Below are 14,126 nucleotides of genomic sequence, written 5' to 3'. Positions count from 1 at the left end.
TATTACCAATAAAGGTGACTAAAGAAATACTTTTGAAAGATTAATAATATAGAGTTCTTACATACAGATAGAACACACTGATCTCATCAAATTATTGTTTTCTTAACTATTAAAGGTTAGGTCTCCAACCTCACAACTGGATTCCAACACCTAATTGGGTGCTCAAACAGCTTCTACTTAGATAGTGATTGGGTAGACCCCAGAATGATTAAACCCATAGTATACGCAGCAAAGCTACCCAATACTAAGAAATACAAAAGACAGAACTTAACGCTTTTTGTGAATTCATGCAAGAGTTCAACAAGCACTGCACAGATATAGTGGCAGACCAAGAAGAGTATTTGAGACAGGATTTTTAAGATTTCAACCTTGATAGTGCAATTGCCTGAAAAATTATCACCCAACTGCAGCTATTTGTTCAAGCAATTGCTTCCTGAACGAAGTTGTATGGTAAATAACATCCTCTGAGAAGAACAGTTGTTTCTTGAGTGTGTTTATATTTATAGCCATTGAAATTCTGAGCAAAGCTTCAAAAATAAATAGCACTTGATGCAGCCCCTTCAAGTTATGAAGATCTCTTGGTCATAAAAACTTGTACTGCAACATAAAGTAGCAGAAAGGGAAAGCAAAGACAGCATAATACTGTGATTTTATGATAGAAATGCCTTTTTTTCCCCTATAGTTTTGTTGTTCATTTGGCTTTGAAGTTTAGCATAAAGATTTAATTATTTAACCCCCCTCAAAAAAACAAAAAAACAACAAAAAAGATACCACTCCCAAAATCTGATCAACCAGAAAATATTTGCCCTTCATTTTGATTACAAAATGACAAAATGACAAGCTTTTGTGTATTTTGAATGTTTCAGTAGCAAAAGCACACCTCCACATCCCAGATCAAACATCTAGCCTTTCTGTGATATACTGCTGAACGATCAACTTCTAAACAAGCCCCATGCAGCAGCTGCTTTTCACTTCCACAGCAAAGCTTCTAGGCAGAACCACCCAAGGATGGCCGCACTGCTCTGGCCTGTGGCAATCAAATAAATAAGAAACAACACAAAAAAGTATTAGCCTCAGACAGCTTAAGTGATAAACCATGGATTTTCTCTTTCCCATTACGTAAAACTGGGAAATGAAGTCATAGCTGGTAATGGCTTAACACAGATCTTCATACTTTACTTCAGTGCAAAGGTTGTAGCCTGCCTCTCACCTTTGGGCTTTGCTAACTGAAGCAGTTCTCTCTGGTAGTCCCCTTGCAGAGTGCCTCTCATTAGACACGGAGCTGCCTCTGCTCCATTACAGAATCCACCTGTGGGTGTCTCATTTTCGTAAACGCTGCACAATTATTTCTCAATAAAGAATTATATAAAGCTACGGTAATGCAGGTTGACATCCACTCAGAGTGCATTTATTTCCATAGTCATTGCAATGTTATTACTAGGAGTTTATTCAAAAATAACTACACGCCAATGAGCTGAGTGATTCCTTATATCTGATTTGGTAATTATCAGCAAGAAGCACAATGATGCCATCGCAGGTTCTTACTCATAATCCTACAATGGTAACAAGTTAAAAAACATTTGTCTGATTTGTCTGAGTGGAATCTAAAGGGATGTATTCCATGATAGAAAAGGAAGCATATATTTTATATATATATATATACACATACATATATATATATGTATATATATATACATATATATATGTATATATATATTTATATATATACATATATATATGTATGTATATATACATATATATGTATGTGTATATACATATATATATATGTATGTGTGTATATACATATATATATATATATATATATAAATATATATAATTTTTGTTTTCTGAAAATAAAAAGTAATTCCTTCTCCACATGCCAGAAGAAATTCGATTCCCTAGAAGGGAAACAACTGTATTTAGGGTTCCTTTTTGGACAGTCAATTCATCCTGAGTGCATAATATAGCAAAATTGCACGCTGGATCTTTTTTTTGAAAAGAACATTGTTATTGTGTGGAAATAGAAAGTGTACACAGTTAAAGAGCTAAAGGAAAAGAGTAAAGGAGAAGGGTAAAAACTTTATAGATACATGCACACACATCAGAGGCTCACATTGCAAAAGGGATTTCTTACTCAGATGGAACTTATATCCTGAAATAATATATTATGACTTGCTCTTTTATGTGAAGGAATAGAGCCAAGATGTGGACTTTGTAGCAGCAATCCCCTCAAGGTTAAAGCTTCATCCTCTGGAAAGCTGCTGGCTGTTTCAGAGGTGAGGAATTCCTTACTGTCTCACGTTACAGCTCCAAGGACAGCCTGCCCTCAAACAAGTTGAGATGGAGTGGGGAGAGAGCCTGGCATTGCAATATTTTTTATTTTTTTCTTGAAAAGTGATCCCTGGGTTAAAAAACAACAAATCACCAATGAGCTTGTAGGAGACCATGAGCACTCCTTGTCAAAGCCAAAGCTGAAGAAGAATGCTTAAGTCAGTCACCAGACAAATTAAGCACGAATTCAAAGCCTTCTCTAAAGTTTTAGGCTATTTATACTAGATCAACTAGACCAATACTCCAGCATAATGCAACGGACAGGAAAGAAAACTTTTCTAAAACCTATGGGAAACCCAAATACCAACATATACAGGGGTAGAATTACCATTATCATTTAATTGGATCTATCATTACACAACTAAATATAGATAGCTTCAATAAACCATGAAGGGCTTCTTTTCTAAAACTTCTTTTCTATGTTAATTCAACATAGAAATGGTGATAGAGGAAAAACCAACCTCTGATGTTCCTGCTGAAGCAGCTCAGTGACAGTTTCTTCCAGAGAGTCCAGCCTAAGAGTCTTTGTACATAGTGAAGTACTGAACAGTGTTGACATAGCTTTCATTCTGATAAACAATTGTGCTCCAGTGACAAAATTAAGTCCAACACCAAAAATCCAAACAGCATTTAAGAATCACTACCTCCACAAATAACTCTTGTACATAAAAATATAAAAATAAAAGTCAAGCACCGTGGCTTCTCCACGCTCTGAGCCTAATCCTTCCCCTACTCCCCACCCCATTTTGATATTCATCCTAAAGGCTTATGCAAGAGTAGGACCTGAAACCCAAGTAGGCAGCAATTCTCAAGGCTGGGAAACTACCCAGCGTCACCTTTCTCACCTTTCTTTGAACAGCTTATGATCAAAACAGATACAGTTCAGCTAAGTGTCTTTGGAAGAGATAAGAGTTCCACTAAAAGCTGGCAATGCTATTTTTGGAATTGAGAGCAAACAGCACTGGACAAAAAGCATATAAAATTACCTCTGTTTGTGCTTTTGGTTCTCCAGCTTTGGCCCTCTCAAGCAGTTCCTCGAAGAGCACTTCAGGTTCTTCCTTCATGGCCTCTAAATGAATTTGAGAAAGAAAACAGTTTGTTAGCAGAATTTGAAGTTTTCTAAATCATTATTATATTTGGTTGAAGAATTACAGGATCTTATCAACAAAATCCAACACAAGGGTTTTTACAAGAACAGCAGTGGAAATTAACTAATATTTTCTCTCCACCCCAGCGTAGGCACCATTACTTGTTATTTGGTACCTGCCACAGGATGGTACACAGTTTACAGTTTCTCACTTACTTCCACAGGATTAATCTCTCAACAGAAGAAATTTCATTACAATAAATATAAACACGCACAGAACCTGCAGTATAGATCAACTTTTGTACTGTTGTTATTCTTATTCCTGATGGCCCTCGAGTCCTTCAGCTGATTACTTATTTAGTAGTGGAGCCTTCTCAAGCATTTTGGAAAAAGAAAAAAAAAAAAAAAAGCCTGTAAAACTTATCTGGTATATTTGAAATCTCAGCTCCTCAGTCCCTAGAGTATATAGAAACAATAACAAAATGATTAAATGCTTATAAAATTCATTATACCGAGCCCAATTCAGCAATCACATTTTTTTTTTCTCCTTTCCTATCTGATTGTATAAATACAGATGAACATTTTATTTTTTCTTCTTCAAAAGCATTGTGTTGCTTTACAGGTCAGTCATCAAGAAAAAAAATCAGAGCTTTATCTGATATCCAGGGTTTGTAAATAATGTCATGCTGGGAACAATTTTACGAATGAAGAGCAAGTTTAATACAAAAACTAACAAAGGCTGTGACAGCTACTCCCTCTCCCCACCCCATCCACAAGAATTTATAATCCGAAGTTAGTTTGGAAAAACGATAAGGAGAAAAACAATACAATTTACAGTTTACTCAACTGAGAGTGCGTGAGATATGTTCTTAATCAGTGGTCTGTTATACTGTTTACTAGCCAAGATAAAACTTAACTAGAAAGTCAGATCCAAACTCAACAACAAGCTCCAAAGCTTGAGCTTTGCCCCATTATCCCGTAAGGTCACCAACCACATCATGATGCTTGGCAGCTACGTATTTAGGGCAGACAGCATGAGAAAGCATGGCTAGGAAGCTTAAGAAGCACAGTTTCCAAATGTAGGAAAAAACTTGAGAGACGCATTCTGGCACTTGCTCAAAGCTACAGATTTCAGTCTCTGCCTACTAAGGGCAGCAATAATGCGAGAAGCTTGGTAAGCAGCCCAGCTAGCCGAGGTGCCATTTAGTATCACTGATTTTTCAAAAGGTGGGAGGAAGGAAGAAATAAACTCATTTCCAGATGATCTCCCAAAGAACAGGGCTACTTACGTTCTTTAATATCACTGGGACTGGGACTATTTCCAAACGAGAACAGGCTAGAAGCCAACTCTTTCATTAAAATGGGTTTATTTTAACAAGAACAAACCATGAAGTAAGTTCTCTCCGTCACCATGCCACAGTTTTGTCTGCCAACCTCCACTTAGAAAAAACACTAATGCCAGATTATAACATGTTGTCTGGCTAAACAAGGCATATAATGAAAAATAATTTTCATTTACTACTCCCTCTTTGCAGAAAGCTGTAAAAATATTATTGTAAAATAGGCAAACAACATCCCAGGAAGATTAACCACTTAATCTCCTTGCCCTGATGTATAACCAAAAGCACTGAACCCTACACAAGTCAGAAACCTGTCTTCCGGATGGCACTACACACACCAGCACCCATCCTTCAGGGGCTCTCGGCTAACAGTAAAGCAGAAGTTACAGAAAACAGTTTATTGTTTGAAATGAATATAATAGTCATGCATACCCCACCCAAATGAAAAAAGTTGGGTAATACAGCACTGCCCTGCTGCTTCCTGTGCTTTGACTTATTTCTAAGCCTTTCAAATCAGAATTTCAGCAGCAATAATCTTGGCTACAGATTTTATTTTATTTTTTTCCCATTCAGTGTTTTCTGCATGTTGAGAAGAAAACACCGTATATGTCTGTCATACTCTGGATGAACCAATAAAGGATGCACAGGTCAGAAGCATTTGATAACTAAGTGGAATTTACACACGGAAGTCAGAGAGAGCAGTTTGCCAAGACCACATAAGCCCCAACCATATGAGTTGTTCTCCAGCTGTTTATACAGGCCAAACAACTTTCCTTTTGTGTCCTGCTCCATTTGGCATGTGCAGAAGCACAGCAATGCTCTGGTCCCTTCCACCTTTTGCTCAGAGTGAAGTTTGTTAGATAAGCATGTTTACTACAATATAAATCCCTAACGCCAGCCCATTTTGTTCCTTGGTTTCTTCAATACTGGGATATAATTACCTTACGGTCCGACTACCACCTTCACTGAGAAGAGAAAGTAAAACAAGCTGACACCGCAGGCAAGCCTGCTGAAATGTTTGCTTTAAAGGAGCAGACTTCCAGTGGAAAAAAGTGCTTCCTGCTGCTGTTTTCTACCTGTAGCCCAGTCCCTCCCGCCCTGTTATCACTTAGTCTATGCACTGTCACGTGGAACCTATAAATATAAATGAAGATAGCTAATTAAAATTATGGCTGTGGGTTGGTTGTGTAGTTGCATGGTGAGGGCAAAAGAGCAGCTGTGGTGAGTTCTGGAGGTCAAGGTTGGAATAACTTCATACCAAAGCATTTCCACAACTATCAGTATTTTGCCATGCTTTGTCTGAGGCAGGCCTACAAGGCGAACAAAAGGATCAGGTATGAATGACTCAGGTTGCATGCCTGCCCTATCCATTGACTTTCTCAAAGTATTTAGGTCAGTCTCTGAAGGTTAAAGTTACACGGTCAAATGTGTTTAGGAACCATGATGGACAGACACTTTCAGTTCAGTTCAATGCTAGGAGGACAGGCACAATGAAAGACTTGCCCACCATAAAAAGGCTAAGTGATGATCTATAACTTAGCACCCGTGTTCTTAAGCATGTTTTTAGTGTTTTAACCTCCTAATGTTTATTCCTCCCACACAGTAGTACTGCAATGGAAGTGCTGTCAGTAGAAGCTTTTATTTTCCAGCTTTGCTAAAAAATGATGTCTTTTTAATGTCAAATCTTACTCTGTCTTGAATATAAAAATTTCCAGAAGAGAGAAGCATTCATCTTACAATACTTCATGCATCTTTTATGACAATTAAAATAGACTTCACTAGCTGTTGTGTGTCAGGTGCATTTATATAAGCCAATGAAGTCTATCAGTTATTCAAGGTTCACAAGCACTGAAGTCATTCAAATGAAAGCAGGCAGGTGAAAGCACACAAATTTAAAACGGTATGTAGCACTCATATAAGAAACAAATTAAGGCAGGACCATGATGCAGAAGGGTGGATAGTACTTTGTATTTACCTTTAGCTCCTGCTCTGCCACCAAGACCCTGTGGTGGCCATCATCAGGGTACCCCGTGGTTCAGCTCTGGGTTTATGAAACAAGCTAGTTCTACCCTCCTGGGGACAGGCTACTCAAAACCACAAATTGTTCATCAGAACAATGACATTACTAATAGAATAATTAAAAAATATATATTAAAGTCCTATTTAAGTCAAACTTAATATATGAAATTATATAGTATCCTTTAATTTTCTCAGCTCCACTCAAAAAGAGTGGAATTAGAGAGAAAGATTTGCAATCTGCAAAGGATGAAGCATATGTGTACATTCCAGTCCAGTGCATTTATGTCCTCATACTACAGAAGGCATTTAAACCTCTGAAAAGTTACAAAAGTATCTGTGTTTTTTATTCAGGCCTTTCATTTCAAAGGTTAAAACTGCACAGCAGCATTTAGGAGAATAAGCCAAAGCTGCACATCATTAGCTGATGCACTATTAACTGGTAGCACTTAAAAGGTGACATCAAAACCATTTCTTAGGGCCACTTGTTTACTAGTTAAAAGTATGTTTCACAACCCACACTACAAGTCTGAACACAGCTGTCTATATACACAGATTGTAAGTAAGCTGATGAAAACTGAAGGCAATTTCCTTCCTGAAATTTCATACATTACTTTGCATTACTATACAAAGTAAGATTCCAATTTGGAGTCCAGCTTTGCTGCAAAAGATTTGAATGGAAATTTACTGTTAATTTTTGCATGGGCAGGAATTTTTAATTTTTGTTAGGTTTTGATCAGAAAGAAGAAATGTTGTAATAAAGGAAAACATCCTGTTTTTTCAGTAAGTCTATACAACACTACGGTAGGATGCAGTTATTGTCCCTCATTTAACATGACATTTAACAATTAAATTGACAAAAAAGTAGTTTATATATAGTAGGGGATTTGTGTGCGTGATATTCAGAGATATTAGCGTTTAATAATAAATCAGAAAAGGAAGATGCCATCATAGGTTAAATAACACATGTAAGAAATACATATACATATAAGCCTCACCTTTGGGCTGCATCAGGGACTAAAAACCAACAAACGCTTCAACATCCATGGAATGTTTTGCATGGACCTCTATATTTCTAGATAAACCTCTTCAAAGCAGAAGATTTTGTAGAAGACAAAGGTTGTTGTCATAAAATTTCTTTCCCAGTATTTTAGCAGAAGTCAGTAATAAATAGATTCCTGAATAGCAATATTGATGAATAGCAATAGATTTCTGTTTTTTCTGTCCGTCACATCTCCAACTGAAACACACCACGTGTGCACTGCTGGAGACAGGCTGACTCAGTGTCCAATGACATATTTAGCAAGATGTCTTGCACATGCTTTAGACAAATGCTGTTTCGAAAAAAAAAAATTAGCATTTAATGTACACTGTGCATCACCATTAATAAGCTTTAAAATATGTAAGGCACATACATAAATAATAATCTTTACATATAAGGAAAGATTTTTAGTTATATATGCAGAGTAAATCATATGTGCTCACCCAGCACATAAAACAACCTCCATTTTCTCTGCATTTTTCTAACTGCTAGATAACACTGCCTTCCTTCAAAAACATTCTTTCAAGTTACTTCATGCAGAAAGAGTCAACAGGACGCAGACTGAATAATACAAGTGTTTATCGATGTAATTTCCTACCAACACAAGCATATCACAGCTCCCAGCAGAACAGACTTTACCAGGAGGAGGCTACGTTAGGCAAAGTTTTAGCACCTTTCCTGCTTTCATTGCCTGCTGGCCAGGTACACTCAGCTCTTTCTTCTCACCGTTTAGGTCACAGCTACATCACCTGAATTCTCCAGATAACAGAGGAAAATGAAGACCATGAACAAGAAACGCCAACACCAAAAACTAGTATGTTAAGGGATCACAATCTGGATCACAAACCTTTTGAGCTTATGGTCTGCTTTGTTTACACTGTTATTGGGGCCAGCTAAAAGAGAGCCGTGTTACTGCACCCAATAAATCAATTTGTACACAAATACAAGGCAGGCACTTCCATGTCTTTTGAGCAGCAGAAACCTAATGAGCACAGGATAAGAGAAAAACTGAAAGCAGCTTCTCAGACAGGAAGTAATAATGAAGACAAAGTGTTAATTTGAAATATATAAATTTAAAAGAAATTACAGGTTTTACAAGCGAATGTGAGAACTGCATAGAAACGCTACAGAACAAAAGATGAACGCATTAGGCAACACCCCCAGGCAGCGTATGAAGGAAACCTGTACGGCATACACACTTTGCATGATCACGACTACAAGCATTCATTTGGGCTGAGAAAGAAAGTGACAGGGACGTGCAGGAGGAGGAGGAAAAACCATGTGTTTGGGAGAATAAAGGATCTTAGATGACAAGATATGAAACAAGGCTTCTTGATTGGCCTTCCCATTTTATTATTACAGCGAGTATTCCTGAAGCAACTGAAAATAGTAAGTTAAGCATATGCACAATACATATGCTACATTCAGACCTAGTCAGTGATAACATACTTCCAAGCTCACTGAATATACAGCCAGAAAAGTACAGAAACTTTTTGTTTTAGAAGTATTTCATAAGACATGACAGTTGTCACAGATGAAAATTGCTATCAAGGTGTGGTGGTTTATCCCAGCAAGGTGGGCCAAAAAAAATGCTAAGTTGTCAATCTCACAGTTGATCTTGCAAATGCTAGATTTTTATTTTTATTGCAAGATTGTACATGCAGTTTCCTTTTTGCTTTGTTTGAATAAAAATGATTAAGACATACTGAGAAAAATCGGAGCAGCAAGAAGGCCAGAAAACAGCAATAACAACCTCAATTCCTCCCGGAGAGAAAGTGAATATTACATTAGAGCGATACAAATGTATGATTTTAGCTACATTCAGTAAATAAAGCAACAGATAGAAAAAGATTAATTTTTTTTCCTATAATTGAGCAGTGCACAGAACCTAGATGTTAGTGAGCTACTCTAACAGCACTTTAGATTTAGTGCTCAGCTAGGCATGTCAGAAGCCAAAAGTCTGCTACGGTCATATTCAAAAGCAAAACAGGATTGGAGGAAAAAAAAGAAAAATAAAGGAGAAGTCATAGAAAGTTATTTAGAAATAGGCATAAATCATTATAAAGCTGAGCTCATGCCAAAACAAAGAAAAATAGAAAAACAATTAATCTAAAACATTTAAATTTAAAACCTATACCATGATAGACCAAGAGGAGGTTTGCAGAACAATTCACTGAAGAACCTGTTACTTCTTTCTATGCCTTTTTCCAGCACACAGGTTGCAGCAACCTACCAGGCAGACTATAGACAACTCAAGGGCAACCGAGTATTTTAAAAAGAGAAGGGCACAGTGAAAGATTTAGTAACAGATATACTCCCCTCCTCTCCCAACAGAGAATCTCACTGAGAGGCTTCTGTGCAGGAAGCTCAAGTGCCTTTGATTTATTTATTTATTTACTTTTTAAGAAACTACTGTTTCTTTCAATTGTAATTGAAAACTATATAAAGACAAACAAACAAAAAACACCTATAGTTTCTCTTCTTTGTTTATCCAAGGGTTCTAATGGACTAAAATCTATTGAACTATATACTGTAGCATGTAACCTCTCACTTAAAACTGAGAAATGAAAGTGGCAAACAAGATACCAGAGATCCATGATAACAGAGACCATTAAGTCTGATATCTGTACAATGCGAATACACGAAAGGAAGAAAAATTGTAAGCCTGTGAAGTGTGAAAAAAAAAAGATATACTAGGTAAAATGAGAATAAAAAGCCTTGACATGACACCCTTGTAGCAGTAAAAATGTTGGAGGACAGGCAGATCCAGCTTGTATTTATCTCTCTAAGGGTGGTGTGTAAGGCTTCTCACAGAAGTCTTACAAAGAAATTACAAAGAAGGCTGTTACACGGACAAATAATAGACTAAGAAATAAAGAAACGAAGAGTAGAAATACGCAGCTCAATACTCCTAGGGAAATGATTATTGGTTTAGACTAATATACAATAAGACCTGTATTATTTAATGCATTTATGTGTGACCTGAAAAAAACAGCATATATAGAGATGCCAAATTCTGTTGATGATTTTGTGTTACACAGGGGAAATAAAACAACAAAAAACATGACCTATGATAAACTGCAAAAGGATTTAATGATTGATTAAGTGATAAAAGATGAAACAGTACATGCAAAATAAGAAAAAGTTATCCTATCACTATATTCACAGTGATAAGATCTGAACTCACTACCACCACTCAGACTGAAACCTTGGAGCTATAACAAACTGCTTTGTCTGCGTGAGCTTAAAAAGCTACTGGAGAAAACAACGGCAGAAGAAACACCCACGGAGCACTCTCAAATATGAAGACCTCACCTGTCAGCCATGAAATCTCTAGTCTGTAAAGTGCTAAACATACTGAGAAGTAACCAGCAGCTCCTGCACACCTTTAATGTGTCAGTACCGTATGAGTAAAACTGATGAGGAGAGCACTAGCACTGCACGTAGAAAAATCTCCCTAGGTCTAGCAGGCGTGCTGTAAACAATAGTGTAAAGGATTCAGATGAAAAAAAGATTAAAAACATGTGTAACTGAAAAATGTTTGTCACCATTCAGACTCTCCAGCAGCAGCAATACTGATAGCACCTTCTGCAGGTCTTCATGTGGAGTTCACAGACTAACTCCCGCACTAGCTCACGTAGGAGAGAAGAAAAAGCTGAATGATACCCAGAGGAAGAAAAACACAACTTCGTACGTTAATAGCTTCATCCAGTAAGCTCTCTACTTATATAAATGGGTTCCTTACTTATAAGGAGTCACAGGATGTCAAGCATTTGTCAGTTAATAGCACGAAACAGGGAAGGATAATTTACATGTTTGATGAAGAGTAGCATGGAACAAGCTTTCACCCACAGGTCTTTCTGGCAGCTAAGTCACTGGGGGTAGAGAGGAGGGAAAAAATGTCATTTTTGACATTAGATCTTCTCCCACACTTGAACAAATTCTCCATATACCATAAAACATACGGATGTCTCAACTGATCAGTACTGTGCTGTATAGCCCTGAACTTTTGTGAAGCTCCAGGCATCCATCGTTTTACTGAATTGAGTTCCTTTAATAAGAAGGCCTTACTGTAAAAGAATCTGAAAGGAAAGTGTCTGAATTGCCATGTAAATTACTGTACTTTTACTTTGATAGGATACTAGAATGAATAACCTGTGTTCACTGCTAAACTCTACTGTTCCTATCATGCTCAACACAACCCTGAACAAATAAATCCGTATGTGCAGTCATGGCAGAGAGAGGGTTAGCTATTGCATTTGAAAAAGCCTCTTCGTGGCTTTCATTATATGATAAACTTGAAGCTTTTTTTTCTAATCTTTTGTCACAAAAACATGTTTCTGAAGTGCTACATGTAAAGCTTATCTCATACTTAACGTCAAGATAAAGACACTAAAGCAGTACTTGCAGATAAAACCAAACTATTCTACTATCATTATGTACTTTAGTTCATAATAACAAATGCACTCTGTGCCACGAGTTTCAACAGGGAAGCTAGAGTTTATATTACACCATAGCTATCTAACCCAAATTTGGGTTAGCTTGAAGAAGCAGCATCCAGGAACAGCTCAAAACCATGTTATAAATCCTGTCTCAAAGGAAGTTAGGCTGGTACACAGCAGGGATGTGTATCACATTTATGGTAACCAAAAACATCCACAAAACCACAATCAGCTTCCTGGATGCCAGTAGTTTTTATAATTCATTTTCTGTCCTCAATTTGTATTAATGGACCCCAAAACGCACACTCTGTCCCCTAGATTTCAGTGCCTTCTGTAAAATAAAGCTAGTATTAATGAATCATTGTCTGGCTTCTTAAAAAGCATCCAGCAGCTAAAAACAACCCCCTGTACTTGCAGACTGCCTTGAAGCATTGACATCTTCCAGCTCTGTACAGCAGCGTGAGATTCTTAAGCCACTGTTCCAAGAAAATCGTCTCCTACTCCTTGGCTTTCATCAGCCTTGTTCTCTGCTCCTCCAGTATTTACCTTTGCTATAGTTACAGGCAGAAAAAGAAGCTTGTTACATCAAAGAGTGGAGGCCTTGCTGCGGAGTTCAAAACTATGCTAGGACTGTATTGTAATCATCTGGTCTTCTGGGACTACTAAAAGAAGAAAACACATGACTGAAGCATCAGAAATAACAGCCTGTCACCCAAGTCAAGCAGTTTGGTAGAAGACTTGAACAAGTTTGCTTCAAGGAGTTCGCAAGTGAAATATACTAGCTATAAAATATAATTTTCTTGCAGATCTCTGCAGTAGCCCATTTGTAAATAAAGTCTAACAATGTTGAAAATGGAAGATTTTGTAATGTTAGACAGGGAATAAGCAACAGAAATGCACACACATGCACAGTAAGTAATGCAGGCATAATCTGTTCAAGCAATAAATGTTTTCATGGAAAAACTAGGAAAAAGAAAGCTTCAGGGCATGCCCACACAGGCATATTGACCTAAACAGATGCAGCAGAATACATTTCGTGCTAAATCTCACTAGAAGGTATTTCTTTTGGAGTCAAGTCCTATTAACGCACTTCTAAAGGGAAATGTTACAGTGGCTCTTTTTTTGGAGGAAGTGTTCCTTTTAAAAAACACAGATTGGTGAAATTTAACTAGAACCAACAAAACCAAAGTTTTCAAGCAACAGTCCGTAGCTCTTTAATACAGATTTTATTTTCATTGTGAAACAAGCTCTCTAAAAACCCAACCACACTTAGGAACAAAGACATATACATATTAATGACAAAAAAGAAAGAATAATTTTATTTCTAGAAGCAGCTATGTAAACATATCAGAATGAAAGGGGAAAAAAATTCAAACGCCTTTCAGGAATGAGAGATTTAAACTGTTCGTCTGCAGGCAGAATGTCTATTATAAATAGGCTTTTAGAAAAAGTTGGTCTGTACATTTTGTAACAAAAATTAATGTTCTAATAGCTTTTGTGTGTCACTGGATTGTACTATAGAGTTCTCAGTGTTCAGAGGAGCCAGTCTGAATCTCTAGAGAGATCCTCCTACTCTCTTTGCACAAGCTCCAGGAGTTCAGTGCTATTGTGCGCAGTACCTGTGTTGCACTAAAGTTTCCAGAAAGACTGACTGATGTTCCACTTGAGAGCAGACACTAAGCATCATGTCATAAACATGATCTGTTCATACATGTATAGTATATAACGATACAAACGGAGGAACTGACTGGAGAGGGAGAAACATTTTGTAAAACAAACATCACTGTTTTAATAAATGGTTTTACTACTTCAGACCATTACTTGCTCATCCATGAACGTTCACTGTTGATTGTCCCCCTGTACTCAGC

General features: G+C 37.2%; 1 protein-coding gene across 2 annotated transcripts in view; it reads right to left on the bottom strand.

Moving 5' to 3' along the window:
- The window catches only part of WFS1 (wolframin ER transmembrane glycoprotein), a 37,670-nt gene that overhangs the window by 13,401 nt on the left and 10,143 nt on the right, over positions 1-14,126 (bottom strand). Inside the window, exons 1-2 of one of the 2 annotated variants that reach the window (XM_005022421.6) lie at positions 5,700-5,742; positions 3,318-3,400 (exon numbers count right to left, since the gene is read on the bottom strand). In XM_005022421.6, coding sequence (XP_005022478.4) covers positions 3,318-3,395 — 78 coding nt within the window. In that variant the 5' untranslated portion in view covers positions 3,396-3,400; positions 5,700-5,742. Of the gene's footprint in view, positions 1-3,317; positions 3,401-5,699; positions 5,743-14,126 lie in introns of those variants that run through there. The other variant, XM_005022420.5, reaches the window with a different exon arrangement.

This window comes from Anas platyrhynchos, chromosome 4, assembly GCF_047663525.1.
Source record: "Anas platyrhynchos isolate ZD024472 breed Pekin duck chromosome 4, IASCAAS_PekinDuck_T2T, whole genome shotgun sequence".
NCBI lineage: Eukaryota > Metazoa > Chordata > Aves > Anseriformes > Anatidae > Anas > Anas platyrhynchos.
The sequence above is the reverse complement of the archived record's forward strand: the minus strand, read 5'-3'. Positions and strand labels throughout refer to the sequence as shown.